The 16,061-nt window shown below is 34.5% G+C and overlaps 1 protein-coding gene across 1 annotated transcript in view; it reads right to left on the bottom strand.

Moving 5' to 3' along the window:
• Malrd1 (MAM and LDL receptor class A domain containing 1) overlaps positions 1-16,061 on the bottom strand; it is a 470,497-nt gene that overhangs the window by 168,524 nt on the left and 285,912 nt on the right. The window contains exon 29 of the mRNA XM_069991735.1: positions 6,027-6,204. Coding sequence (XP_069847836.1) covers positions 6,027-6,204 — 178 coding nt within the window. The remainder of the gene's footprint in view (positions 1-6,026; positions 6,205-16,061) is intronic.

The raw sequence follows: 16,061 nt of genomic DNA, 5'->3' as shown, positions 1-16,061 counted from the left end.
TTACATTTAGGTGTCTACACTCTTGCTTAGCTTTTTCACTCAAGGCCCTACTGTTTGAGCTACACCTTCATTCCTGACTTGTTTTTGCTTGTTAATTGGCAATAAAGACTGAGGTAATTTTCTTTCCTGGCTGGCTTTGAACAGCAGTCTTCAGATCTCAGCCCCTTGACTACCTCGGATTATAAATGTGACTTACCAGCACCCAACACAAAACTTTTGAGATTTAAATTGTGTTAGTGTTAATTAATTAATTACTTAATTAATTAATTTTGTGCTTGTCCTAAGGCTTGAACTCAGGGATTGTGTACTGTCCCTGAAGTTTTGTTTTGTTTTTTTTTCCTCTAGGTTACCACTCTACCACTTAAACCACAGCTCTACTTCTAGCTTTTGGTAGTTAATGAGAGATAAGTGTCTTACAAACTTCCCTGTCTGGGTTAGCTTCAAACCCATTCTTAAAATATCAGCCTCCTGAGTAGTAGCATTACAAGTGACTCACACCTCACTAGGGCTAGTACTTTGAATGATTGTTAGTGTTTATACTATGGTAGTTTGACTGGTACCTATGAGTTTAGTGGTTTTTCCAAAATGCTCCATATGCTCTCTTCTCCTATTATTCAAAATAGGAAGTTTTTCAGAAATTTACTTATTGGAAACACTGCCTGCATTGTATTAAAAATAATAGACAAGAAAATTGCTCTCCACACTGGATTAATATTCATGAATGAACAAATATCTACAGGTTTTATTGTAACCTGTTTATTTGTATGTTGTTTAACTAGATAACATTTTCTTGAGCTCCATATACATTAAATTTAAATATATCTTAAGTTTATCATCCTTACACACTAATGTGTATATTTATTCATAGCAACATTTCTAGCTTGCAATTCTTTAATGGAAAATAAAAATATATATCCATGAGTGTAAAATGGAAGTCGTACTCATAGACATTATTTTGAATAGGCAATAATGAGTAAAAATGTAGTTTAGTAAAAATGGAAGAACTTATTGTCACAAATACTCTGTATAATAGTCTTACTGATCCACATAATGCATTGAGAAGTTCATTATAATTGAAACAAATTTTAATTAGACATTACATGAACTGAGGATAATGTTCACATTCAAATTTACAGCTGCCTTCATTTGAACCTAGAGATTTTTCAAGGGTTATTTAAGCTTTACTAAAATATCTACTCAAGTAATTATTTTTTCTAATATTATGAATGAATCAAGTCATATCATTGTAGTTCAATTATAATCAAATGTAATCACATTAATTATAATATTTCACTTATGCATTTGATATAATTAAAAAGTACATCTTCAAATGTAGACCTTATAACACTAAAATGCTAATTTTTGCAATTATATTGGAAGATAAAGCAACATCTGATATTTTGTAGGTATGTACCAAATGGTTTACTCTAATTCAATATTAAAGTAATTAGATTCATCCATGGTTTGGATTTTTTAATTTAAAATATCTGATTAAAGATACACCTGTATCCCTAGTTAAATGATTTGTTTTTTCCCTTCCCCTCCACAACTTATACCAACATCAAATACAGTGAAAGCATGGGTTATACCGTGGGGGAGGGACATACAAAGCAACATAGAAATCATCTTATAAATATGTTAGAAACAATTGCATGAAAGAAAAAAACAAAAAACATTTGAATACTTATCTTGGGGTTCATTCCCCTAACAGGTGGACCCATTGCAACAATGAGATATGCAAGTTGTTATGTCGAAAAACGAACTTTACAACTTTGGTGAGGATCAGGTAGGGGGAGAAGAGGAGTATGGGAAGGGATGGGAAGGGAAAACAAAGAGGAGGCAACAATGCTTGATAAGAAATGTACTCGTTATCTTGCCCATGTAATTGTAACTCCTCTCTATGGTATTCTCACAATAAAAAATAAATTAATTAATTTAAAAAAAAAGATACAGTAAACTGAGTCACATAGTTCTTAAGTTTACAAGATGGCACTGGGCCAGAAATAACTATTCTGTGCTTTTATAAGAAGTAAATAATTTTGTTCTAAGACACAGATGAGCACAATGAGGCCAGCTGAACACAGAGCTGAGGTCTTTCCTGCTTACTGTTTGTCTCAAACTAAACCAAGCAGGAAAGGGAAGGTGGGTGATTGCTTCAAGTAGACAGAAGATGGTGAAGAACCATTTCTACCTCTTGGTTCATATTTTATTTAGTGTAGGCTTTATTTATCCTAATTAATAAAGTTCTTTGTTTTAATCTTCCAAAGCTAGAACCAGGGATACTGCACTTGCCTCATTGGCAAGAATTTTAGTATTTGAGGTATTGAACACACTATTTACACAGGTAGATTATTCAGTTACAAAGATAAATATATCTCTCTTCTATTGCCTCAAGTTGAATAAAACTCCAAAGGATCAACATCATAGATGCCATTTGCTTTTTATTTATTAACACAATCCTAAGAATGGGACATTAGATAGCAATGCATTTTCACCCAGTTGCAATGCTACATATCCCAATGTCTACATATATACACGTTGACTATAATTGTTCAAAATGTACACAGTGTTCTTTGTAATAGAAGACATTGTGTAACACATTAATTAGGATAGGCTAGATTATACTGCACTTAGAAAATAACCCACACCACTCAAAAATTGCTTTATTTTCTCTCAACCGCTCATATGCAAAGGGAACCTGTTCTATCAATTGAGGAAGAGCAAACAGATGTGGGCATGCCATCTGGAACTTGGGAACGCATCTAATGTATACGGAAGACGTGGAGAGATTTATTGATGGTTCTAAAATAAACAATTCTGTAGCAATATACGTTTCGTACTAGGCTTTACTTACTAATTTCTAATCTTCACATGATTGTACAACATTTCTCCAGTGTACCATGTCCATTTGCATGTCGGATGCTTCTTGGTCCGTCATCCCTCTCATTATTCTCCCCTATTCTCTCTCATCTTTTCTGCAAGACTAATGTTGTTTCCCATATTTATCACATATGTACAAGAGTATTATGAATGTATTTGCCTTGTTCTCTTTTCTATTCATCAATCCCCTTCCAAGCTCCTTCCCCCTCAGGCAAAATTTGTTTCAACTTTCTAATATTTATGTATAGAGAAGTCATTTTACTACATATCAATACTATTCCAAGACCTTCATATATAAATATATTTAGGATTTACAGATTTGAGATAAAAGTTCCCTCATCTCAAACTACCTGAGGTAAGAACAAAGGCAAATAGAGTAAAGCCTATTCCTCCGGGTAAGTGGCAGAGCCAGGTTCACATCAGGTATCTTGCTCTATGACAAATTTTTATCCACTGTGTGAAAATACCTTTTTGATTTTGACTTTTTCTTCTTTTGGGGCTGGCATCCATACAGAACAACTCAGGATAACATACAGTAAGCTCCTTCTCATTACTCATATTACAGAGCACTTCTAGTTTATTGATATGTAATTTTTTTGGGGGGGGGTCCAGTCATGGGGCCTGAACTCTGGGCCAGGGCGCTGTCCCTCAGCTCTTCAGCTCAAGGCTAGCGCTCTACCACTTGAGCCACAGCGCCACTTCTGGCTTTTTTCTTTTTGCTTATGTGGTGCTGAGGAATAGAACCCAGGGCCTCAGGCATGCAAGTGGCTCTACCACTGAGCCACCTTCCCAGCCCCGATTGATATATAATTTATAAATAAGGATTTGCAAAATCATTGGGGTTTTTTTAGCTCCAGTCATAATTTCCTAAGCTTTTTTTTTTTTTTTACTGTTTTTTAATGCTTTCTATTACAACGAAAACTAATTTTTAAAATTCATATTATTTTTATCTGGTTCTGTTATCAAAAGTAAATGGTTACATTTTCCTAAAATGATTTGAGTGTGTGATTATTCAAATTCAGGTGCAAATAACAACAAAATACTCCTTATTTGATTGTGTAGAAAGAACTATAGAGTTCTTTGTAGTTTTTCATTAAATATAAGATATGCAAGTACCACCCAGTAAGCTGAGTTTTGGACTGAGTTCAGTGAAATTATTATTATCATGTTAATTCTCAAAGGACTTTCAGACAAGGAAGAAACAGAAAGTTTCAACATGAAACCCAGCAAGTTTTGGAACTAACAAATTTCATTTCCCTTCTATTCTAAATCAACTTATCTAGGAATTCTCCTTCCGTTGAGAGGAAGGAATTTGTTATGTTTAATAAAATAATAATAATAAAAGCTCTTTTCTAAAATCTTAGAAAGACTCAATGCATTTTTCCTTCAAATCACCAAAATCATTTATAAGTTGAGGTGCAAACTATAATAGAAAAGTCAACATATTATTAGGAGGTTTACCAGCAAAGAGTTGAGGAAGCATATTCTCACATGAACAATTCCCTTTCTTGATTGTATCTGCAGAGCTCTATTTTCTCTCGTTGAAGTGTTAGCCACCAAACATCTCCATGCCCAAACCCTATCTCTCATAGTACACAGGAACTGCAGTAATGTGCTCTGCTCCCCAGCTTATACAGGGAATGGTAACTGATTTTATGTAACAAAGTGTAAGGTAACAATGGAGTAGCATCCATCTTTTCTGGAACTAGGGAAAATAAACTTTAACACATTTATTTCTGACAAAGCAGAGTACTTTGAAGAAGTATGCCTCATATGAAGAACAGATGCTATAAAAATCTCTGAAAACCAGAGTCACATTTTTGAACTGCCTTGCTGAAATGGTATTTTAATATGAGAGCAACAATAAAATTCAATAGCATGCAGGTTCGGCTCTTCTCTCTCAGAGGCTTGCAGCCAAGCAAATGTTTGTAGAAGAACCACAGAAGGCATATCTTTCCTTGGCAGTGTATGTCACATAGGACTATTTTGGAAATCAAATGGAATAATTCCTCTGAAACAACCCTACAAACTATGAAATTGCACAAATATATTTATAATTATTTTTGACATTTTCTGGGTAGTTTTATAAAGAAAATCTAAGCGCAGCTATCTTCCCATTTAGAAGCATGATAAAGAACAGCATTTTTCCCCCAAGTTAGTGTGATGCAGCTTTAGTGCTGGAGTCGCAGTTTTAGAGCTAAGGATAGTTCTCCGCTCAAGTTTTGCTTGAGTTGCACCTGACTGCATGTATTTCTCATAGATGACTCAACGGCTGGCTTCTCACCTTTAATTTTGCTGGTTCACTTTATTTATTTTTTATTGATTTCAATTAGAGAAAGGCTTGCAAATGTTAGGTTTACATTTTACCTCGTGTTAGAAGTTAAACCTAAAGTGCATTGGCATTGTTAAGAAGGAGATGGTGCGGAAGGACGATGGAGTTATAGTTACAAGGGAAGGATGGTGGAGTTAATGCACTGACCCGAATAAATCTCCCCTCAAATTCGAATGCTGACATCATCATCTCCCTGGCAAGGTGACTGGGAGGTGATTAAGACACTGGATCAGGGTTCGTATAGAGGAACTGGTACCCTTATAAATAATCCTAAGAGGGTTCATTTGCCCACCTACCAGGCAAGAGTATCTAGCATGGTGCTTTCTAATACCAAGAAACAACACTTCCCAAGTAAGTCTGCCCAGTGCCTTCCTCTCCCATTTCCTCACCTCTAACTCTGAGAAACACATTTCCATCTCGACACCACCTGCTTATTGTATGTTGTTACAGTAGCCCAAATCAACTTGAATAAGTGTGACTTAACATGTAACTTTTCAATTGTACAGTTACCTTTTTCAATTGATTTCTCTGTATACAAAATAGGTAACAAGAAGCTGAGATCTGAGGATTGCGGTTCAAAGCCAGCCCAGGCAGGAAAGTCTGTGAAACTCTTATTATCTCTAATAAGTGGCGCTGTGGCTCAAGTGTTATAGAGCGGTAGCCTTGAGCTGAAGAGCTGAGGGACAGTGCCTAGGCCCAGAGTTCAAGCCCCATTACCGACACAAAAAGAAGTAACAGCAGAGCATTTCATAAATGTATAACAACTAAAATGGCCACATTATACATGCAAATGGAAATACCTCTGGATACTTACCAGTTGTGCAGTTGTGAAATTCAATGTCATCGATTGCAGCTCCACCTCCTAGATCCTTTGTTCTGATACCTTGAAATATGACTTCAAAATTCCTTATCTTTCCCAGCAGGATAGAGGCTTTCTGCCAGTGATTACCAGGCTTACTTTCCTGCCATACTTCTGACAATCCTTTTTCTGTCTGAAATTTTTGAAAAAGTATACATTATTGAGAAACTGCACATAATTACTACAAGGAAAAATCTTATTTCTTTACATGGCACAGAATTTATGACCAGTGGAAAATGCATAAAAGGGCAAAAAACAGAAATATTGGAATGCTGATAATATTCATACTAGTTTATATGAATCTACCAACCGTTTCCCCAAATGCAACACTAGCAAAATTATCAATGAGTGTGGGTTTTTTCCAGAGATATTATTATCATAGTGTCCTATTCAGTGTCCACCCATCCTGGCCCCATGCTACAGTCTTGATTTGGGGTGGAATCTAAACAATTTAAAGAATCTCTCTGTATCTTAGTTCTGGATACCTCTACCCTACTTTCTAACCATATTTCTCAAAAAGTGAAGTTGAGCCCTCCTTCCAAGAGCGCAAAATACTGAAATAGGGAAAGAGAAAAATAGGGCAAAGAAGAAAAACAGGGAAAGAAGAAAAGTAACTTATCCAATAGATAAAGATATTGTGCAATAGAAGTGAGCATAAAGGAAAAGTGACAATTTCTAAAATGCATTATAGTTCAAGAATTAGATTACATAGTCACATTATTTTGACTTGCATAGATTATAATGATTATCTGTTGACCCTCTGATTATGATTATCCACAATGGTTATTATAATGATTAAATTACCAGATATAATGACTTCCATACAACAAGCTTCAAATGGAAAGGAAAAGTATTTATGCAAATATCTCTTCTGAATATCTAAGGTTCATAAATTTAGTAGTACATATTATAATATAAAAAGAACTTAGTATAGAACATGATGTACATGACAGATACTATGACCCTAATGCCAAATACAAGCTAAGCAGATAATCCAGGGGAATATGGAATAAGATGTAAATTACAAATCACTTTTGTGTGATATATATCTAGTCTTAGATGTTTTTTTCCCATGCATTTAAAAAATTTATCTCTTAGATGATTTAGACATTAAATCATTTGAAAAGTAGATAATTTAGGAAATCATGAAACATACTGAACAAAGGGAAGAAAAAGTATAGCACCATGATAAATAGTGGCCTTCAAATAATTAGGATTCCTTGGTGCTGAATCATTGTGTTTCTAGGATAAATTTATATTAAAATCATTGTGAAACTTGTAGTTAAACTAATTGAAACAAAGGAGAACATTTAGTAGAATAGTAGCCAGAAAAGCAAGCAGGACGACCCAACAAATATATAACAAACAGCCATGACATGTATTATTTATATACATATTTTAGAGTATATAGGGTAAAGAGGAAAAAGAAGTATCTCGAGAGGGGAATCTAAAAGAGTTGCAGATTCATGGTTTCATGCTTTAGGACATTAATGTCAACAAATACATCTTATTCTGTTGATATATATATATATACATATATATATAATCAAGTAGTTCTTTGTGCAGCTACATCTAGAAAGCAGAATTCTGAATCAGTTGATTTAAAATTAACTTTGCAAAACAGCATTTTCTAAATTGTAAAGGTGATACACAGAGGGGTTACAGGTACATAGGTCAGGTAATGAGGACATTTCTTTTTCGAGTGTCACCTAATCCCTTGTTTTTTTCCATTTTTTCCCCTCTTGACCCCTCTCCCTCTCCCACACTATGTAGTTCATTTTCAATAATGTCTAATGAGTACCACTGCTGACTTAGTTCACCCTCTGTCTCAGCATTTCTGAGCTTCCCCTCACACTGCCACAAACAGATAAACTTACATAAGAGAAAGAAGCACAAAAATCAAATACAGCAACAAAAGGAAAAAAAAACAACAACAAAAACTTCCACAAAAAGTAAAATAAAAAACCTCTCACTTCCATTTCTTAGAGTTCATTTTGATCAACAACAGCTAGCTTTTCAAAAATAACAAACCTTTATATTCAAAGACTCTTCATGTAAGTTCTGTATGAAAGAGATGCGTAATTCACACCTAATTAATGAATTTTGTATCTTACCAAAACCAAAGAGAGGCCCTTTTTCAAGGTCAATATTTGATTTTCAGATTTAGAATCAAAGGGACAATTAATTAAGGATTAAAGAAAAGGAGGTTTTGTCTGACACATAGCAATACTAGAGGTAGGGATGGTGATGGAAGTTGGTCTACATTTATCATCATTATTAATATTTTTATAAATCTGTAACTTGTAGAACATCATGCTCAAAGAATTCACAATAGCAACAACGAGGGCTATATGATCCCTTTAGTCATTGAAATACAAACATGTCTTAAATCTTACAAGAAAGTTTGTCTTAAATCTTACAAGAAGGTTTATAATAAAACTGAGAGACTTGACTCTTCCGGGTGAATTTATGTGCCAGGAGAAGAAAAATCAAACCCATCCATGATTTGGTATTTTATTTGTTGGGGCTCTACTTTGAATATAACATGACTTTTTGTATCTGTAGTTCCCAAAGTTTTTCTTCAAATCCATTCATTTACTTACAAAATTCAGTGCCTACATATTGCCAGTTACAATAATATGTACTAGAGATAAAAATATTAAAAAGCATGGAATCTACTATGTGAAGTAGTAATCTAATATAGAATTCCTGAAATATTTTATTATAAATCCTCTCATTTCTTCCATCTCGACTCTCTCACACATAAATTGTAGAGAAATATTAACATATTCACTTATAATTTCAGTTTCACATTTGAGACAATACATAAATTTCTCCGAATTAGTCAAATTCTGCAAACCATTTGGTAATACTTGTCTTTCTCCAATTAGAGGGTGCTTACATATTTGAACCTGGTCCTAGATTTTCTAAATCAGTCTCTGATTTAGCCATCCATCAATATCATACCTATTAAATCACTGTAGTGTTTCCAAAAGACTTTAGTAGTAGTCTCTTTTTTATATCCTTACTGTAAATCATAACTAAAACTCCTGAACAACAAATAACTGTATAAAAATCTAAGTAGTATCTGAAAAGTATAGTAAGGAAGTGGACTATTTAGGGACCTCAGGTCTCAAGGAAACCACCAGGTAGTGAGTTGCCTAAGCTTTTATCAACTTATGTTTGAAACTACATCTGAAAAACAAGCCACCTGGAAATTCTGACAAGCCCAGCTTTCACAAGTTTAGCAAGAAAGAATGGACTTGGACACTAGCCACTCAACCACAGCCAGATGCCACTGAAAAACCAGCAAGACATGTACCTTTAACAGGGGTCTCAAGGTATGAACCCTAAAGACTTTCTCAAATAAGTGAAACCTAAGATAATTTGTCACAGTACAAGGGCTTATTTAGAAATGCTTGTAATTCCTTTCTGGAATGGAACTCTTTCTACAGTAAATAATATTCTCTTTGCTAATTTTTATAGCATGTTTCTGTGGTGCTGGGTTCAAACCCAAGGTCATGTACATTCTAAGTACTGAGCTGTATCTCCAGTGCCTATGACACTTTCTTCTTTCTTTTTTTACATTTTTTAATTATCTTAAAATAGTGTACAAAGGAGTTATTCAATAAAGCAGTTTTTGACAATATGCCTTGACCAATGTCACCCCTTTCAACAACCTCACACTTCCCCTCTTTTCTTGATTTTGTTGGATATGTGTTGATTGAATTCTTGACTGCAGTTTCCCTCACTTCTTATCTTCATTTGTCTACCACTCTCCCCTTGACTCCACCCCATTCCTTTCAATTACCTGTATCCTGGTGTTAATTTCATTGAACTTTGACTTTGTAAGGAATCACACTATTTGAGTTCTCCCTTGAAAAGCCCATGTCATGTAGATGAGGCCATGGAACTGCTGTCCTGACCAAATTATAGCCAGAATGACTCTTGAATGTCTTTATTGTACTCTCTGTGTAGAAAAGCTTGCTAAGTCAATAAAAATCTTAACCTGAGATATTCTAGATGATTTCCTGTGTAGTGGTTCATCTCTGATTTCTACTGCCTTTCACACTACATTTGGTTTCTGAAGGAGAAAAAAAAGTTACATGATTGAACATAGAACAACGAGAAAAATAAAAATGCAAAGTCCTTAGGAAGCACCTGACAGGAAGAATAATAAGAAAAGAAAGCAAGGTCAAAAGCAAGATGTCAGTTATGAATGATTTCATCTGTCCCTTGGCACACTGTCATTTATGAAGGTTGATAACCATCAATGCAAACAGAAGAACAGCATCTTGTGACAAAACTATTAGGCATAACTCAGTGCATTTGTCTTCCTTGAGCAGTAAAGAATTAATAAAAAGAAAATAAGATTAATGCATGTATGTGAAACAACTAGTGTATAAATGAACAACAAACTTCAAGCTAAGAGTGTTTTAAGGGTGTATCTCTTCCCAAAAGAAAGACTGAATGCATTGCTTACAAAAAATAAATAAAATCTTCTGGAAAGTATTAAAAAGAAAAGTTTCTATTTGAAACCTGAACGTTGATGCTATCTGAGTAGGTACAGAATAAAATGTTTAAACATGTCACTGCTCAGACAGGTAATATTGCATATATTTAGGAGAATTTTCTTTATTTTCTTTCTTTTTTTTTAATTGTGAAAATACCATACAGAGGGTTTACAATTACGTGGGCAAGGTAATGAGTACATTTCTTATCAAGCATTGTTGCCTCCTCCTTTGTTTCCCCTTCCTATCTCTCCACACACATACTCCACCCCCAACCCCTTCCTGGCCAAAGTTGTCAAGTTTGTTTTTTGACATAACGACTTGTACATCTCATGGGTCCACCTGTATCCCTATTTTCCCTTCCCCTCCACAAATTATACCAACATCAAATACAGAGAAAACAGGGGTTATACTGTGGGGGAGGGACATACAAAGCAACAAAGAAATATATCATAAATATGTTTGAAACAATAGTAAGAAAGAAAAACCATTTGAATCCTTACCTGGGGGTTCATTTTGCCTAATATCAACTTATCTGACCGTTTCTGCTTGTCTCAGACATATGCTAGTTATTGAAAATAAGGGAAACCATGGGACCTATGTTTTTTGGGGCCTGCCTTACTTCACTAAGTATAATTTTTTTTGAAGTCTTTCCATTTCATAACAAATGGGGCAATGTCATTCTTTCTGATGGAGGCATAGAATTCCATTGTGTAATAGACCACATTTCCTTGATCCATTCATCTACTGAGGGGCATCTGGGTTGGTTCCATATCTTAGCTATGGTAAATAATGCTGCAATAAACATTGTTGTGCTTGTAGGTTTAGTATGGTCTTGTTTGTGATCATTTGGGTAAATGCCCAAAAGTGGGTTGCTGGATCATTGGGGAGCTATGTGGAGTCTTTTGAGGAACCTCCATACTACTTTAGGAGAATTTTCTTGCTTGAACAAGTCAATTGATGACCAAAATATAACTTGTGATTTATATTTTCTAACAATAGACCAGTAAAGTGTTTTCAACATATGCTTGTCCTAATGAAATAGAAAGATTAAAATAAGGTATAAAAGCCTAGAGTATAAGCATAATGTTATAAAGATATGATAACAAGGTTATTACATCAATCATAAAACAGATAAATCTAGGCACTCATTCAAACAAAATGGAGATGAAGTAGAATTGTTTGTTAGTTAAATATCAGAACCCTAACATGATAAATATATTCATTTCCCACTTACACAACCCATATATTAATCATCAAGTTGGTATCAGTTGCTCTTCAAAGATATAATAATGATACCAAAATTTAAATTTAATATTCTCAATAAACTCAAGAGTCAGATTTAATTTGCTTGAAACTCTTCAATATGCTTCAGTAAAAGAGAGGAAAAATAAATGAAATTTTATTGAATATGATTCACACACAGGTTACTTTTACACTCAAGTCAATTAATGTTAGGTATAATTTATGTTTAATTAATGGAGCTGGATGTCAAGGGGGGAAATAAAAACACACAACACTAGGGCTCATAAAAATTATGAACAAAAGCGATATTGTTGCTACAGTTAATTATAACTAAATACCATTATACTATAGAAAAAGGAGATCACAGTTTGCTGGGCTTGTAGAGAAATAAAATTAGAAAGGCATAATAAACTGTCTATAAGTAGAAATATGCTTGGAAACCCGAGCCACATATCATCAAGAGCACAGAGAAAATGCAAAGAAAGCCATACAATTTAAGACTCTGAAGTATGAAGGTGAATTTTTTGGATCCCTGAAGGCCCGACAAAATGAGAATATCAAAAGTGAATTTAAAGACTATGGAGTCAAAATTAACTATATAGGTGAAGGCCACAATATGGGATTGTTATTAAATTCTACTCATAGCCAATCAGCAATGACCTAAAGTCATTGTCTAATAATTTTATAAGGGCTATTGAAAATATTTTTATAAGCTATTGTAAAAAGAAAAAGTTGAATACATTGAATGGGATGAGATAACGGACAAATGTATAAAATGATATACATATAAATGATAAAAATATAAATATAAGTAAATTTGGTTAAGGTGAAGTCTTCACAAAGATAGGAAATTTTGGAAGTGAAGCCTAAGAGACCTGAGGCTAAACCATGACTTGGAATGAGTAAGAGACTTGCATGGTGGAACTGAAGATCCAAATGAATTTGGCATCTAATTCATAGTGGAGCTGGGAAGTGCAAGTACATGGGTTTCCTAAAATTAAAAACAAGACCCAGTGATCAGATGATTGTTGAACATAATAGGAAAACTATAATTACATAACAGGATAATGTCTAGGGCAGTGTTTAGGAAAGTTGGGCTATGTGCTCTGATGTTGGGAAGCCAGGCTCTGAAGCACCAACTAATGCAGTGTGAATCTGAGTACATTATCTGCTAACTGTGTGACTTTCAACATGCCAACCCACTGAACATAGCTTTATGCTTCCAAGATGTAAAAGAAAATATTGCAGTAGCAATACTCATTCACAGTCCCTTATTTCAAATATTCATGGTCAAGTATGTTTTAAGATTCAGATTTGGCCAAATTTTAAGATAGTATAACAGTTGTACATATCATATCTGATGAACAATATATACCCAGCCAGCTTGCAGTAGTGATTTATGATTAAAAATATGTGAATAAATCCAAAGTAATACACATGGCTACTTGTGTGATTAAAAAAAAAAGGGACTACAAAAAGTCTTTTGTCAATTTTGTTATATTTGATGTCAAGGGAGTTATAAGTTAAAAAAAAATTCCAGAACTTGGAATTTTGGCATATGGGAATGTGTGGGCTGCACCTCCTCATGCCACATGATTAAAAGATTATAGTTATAATTAAAAAGATTTTCATTTCATTGTAATTATAATGAAAAGTTGTCACATGGACATGGGGCACCCTCCAGCGTTCTTGAGATGGTGCTGATGATGGTGATTGCGATGAAGAGGAGGAGATAAGGAGGCTCATTACCAGAGCACAGAAAATAGTGTTAGGAATTTGAGATGACAAAAGGTCTTAGGCACTAAAATTTCAGAGTCAAATAATTCAGATTCAGGGTGACTTCAGGTGAAGAAATGTGTGTTGAGACAGGTGGCTAGACGCAGATTGAGGAGAACCAAAGAGAGAGTCAAGCAAACATACACATGCTTTTTATTTATAGAGAAGAAACACCCATGATGGAATTACCATATCAGACTCCATTTACTAAATGCTAGGTAAGGCTTTTAGAGACTGTCATTTCTTCTTGGGTGTCCGTTCCTCTTCTCCCAAAGCTTCTTTCCCCACTAAGGCTTTATCCCTAGGAGAAAGTACATGTGGGTCTGTTCTTATTCTGTCCACAAGTTGGGGGGAGGAAGGTTGACCTAGAACAGTTGGACAGAACTTATGGACAGGTGAATAGAGAGAAGCCTATGGTTTATTCATTCCTTATTTGTAGTTCAGGAAACAAGCATGCAGATGAATATTTGCTTTTCTTGAATCTGTATACATAGGTATATGCGATGCACATAGTGTCTTACACCAGGTATGACAAATTCTATCCCTTACTTCTCCAAAAAGATTTCTAGTACAATGAATCCTATCAGAATGTTCCATGCTATAAAAATAATGGAAACATTTCTGACTTCCATGTGTGTATGTACTAGATATAAATTAGGTTATCATTAATAGCTGCAGTTATATGTTGTATACTAGGGCTTTAGAAAGAGTTTGTGTGATGCTACTAATAATCCTGAAATTTACTTATGATTGGTTCCTCTTAGAAATAAGGAAGCAGAGGCCCAGAGTAGTTGAGAAATCTGAGACACTAAAACTAAAACCGGCCACCTGCAAAGGAGCTCTTAAGCATGCTGAGGTCAATTAGAATATACATTTCTCTTTGAAAAGACAATAGCACTCACTCTGTCAATTTTACATCTGGACATCTAAACTGCTGAAATTCCAGGGTAATAACTTAAAAAATAAAGTTTTGATTTGATTTAGCCTTTCCATTTACTATGAAGGTAAAAATTATAAGGGCCATGCTCATCAAAGCTTAATGTAATAAAAGAATTGTATTTGCCAGTTAGCATTGGACAATAGCACTGAGACCCAACTGCTCATGAATGTTGAATTGATTATTTATAAATGGCAAGATGTTTTCCAGGAACAAGAATACTACCTAGCAAGAACAAGTATCACATGTATTTATTCACAGTTTTTGTGTGCTGTTCTTGGGCTTTAACTTAGGCCTTCCACTCTCGCTCACTGTGCTTCTTGGTCATGGATTACACTCTACCGCTTGGGCCACCTCTCCAGTTGCAGACTTTGCTAGTTCACTGGAGATAAGATCTCAAGGATATATCTGCACAGGCTGAGTTTGAACTGCAATCCTCAGAATGTCAGCCCTCTGGAGGCGCTAGGAGTACAGTCGTGATCTACCAATGTTTGGTTATTTATTTGCATTCTTGTCTCAAGAATAAAAAATGGAAACTCTAGGACAAAACAATTTGAATGACTAAATGATAAAAGTTATTAAAAGAAAATATGTGAAAATTGGACTCTAACTTTCAAGGCAGTTAGATGTTCTTTACAGACACATTCATTAGTTATTAAGAAAGGTAACTATAAATATATCTGAAATATAGATCTCATGAGTAACTAATTATTGATGAAGGAAAGTATAACATGTTAGGACCAAACTAAGATATCAAAAGAAGGAGGCAAAACTCTATTTTTATGACAAATGGCAAAAGATTGATCTTTAAAAGTTAAGAAAAAGTAATTGGTGTCATTTAATAGCTATTAAAGTCAGGTTCTCATGCTATTGGAAAGCCATTCTAGTACATAAAGAAAGGGGAGAATAGTTAATGTGATTAAAATTAAAACTAATATTGAAAAGGCACTCTATACAATGATTTGCATTAAACCAACCATTAATACTGTTTTGGCAATATGATCTCTCTCTTTCAATCCTACCCACATCTTGGTATCATTTTTCTTTGTATTTCTCTCTTTAAGAGCTAACCTGTCAGGTAGAGACCCACAATTTACTGGCTCCTGATGTTAATACCATTGCTAGCATCTGCTGGCAAGCAAACTAAGGTAAGAATTGTGTGCTTTTGGGCTCAGGCCATTTGAAGTCTCAGAAAGTAAACCACAACAACAACAACCCTTCCCCCAAAACAACAACAACAAAAAAAAACTAAAATTAATGTGAGGTTTTTAAAAGCAAATTTTAATTTAATACCAAGCATAATTAGAAAATTTTCTAAATGCCGAAGCAGTAGTATTGTATTGTTTATTTCACAAAAGCAACTGGCTCCTTTCACTAATCTATTCATTGTAACCTGGGAAATTACTTCAGCAAATATTGTGTGGGGCTTGAATTCAGGACCTCACACAGTTCTGATTTTGCTCATAGCTGGAGCTCCACAACTTGAGCCACACACACGTTTACTTCTAACAGTTTTGCTGG

Source organism: Dipodomys merriami, unplaced genomic scaffold, assembly GCF_024711535.1.
Source record: "Dipodomys merriami isolate MVZ:Mamm:240054 unplaced genomic scaffold, mDipMer1.0.p SCAF_4, whole genome shotgun sequence".
Taxonomy (NCBI): domain Eukaryota; kingdom Metazoa; phylum Chordata; class Mammalia; order Rodentia; family Heteromyidae; genus Dipodomys; species Dipodomys merriami.
This window is presented reverse-complemented; position numbering and strand designations above follow the sequence as displayed.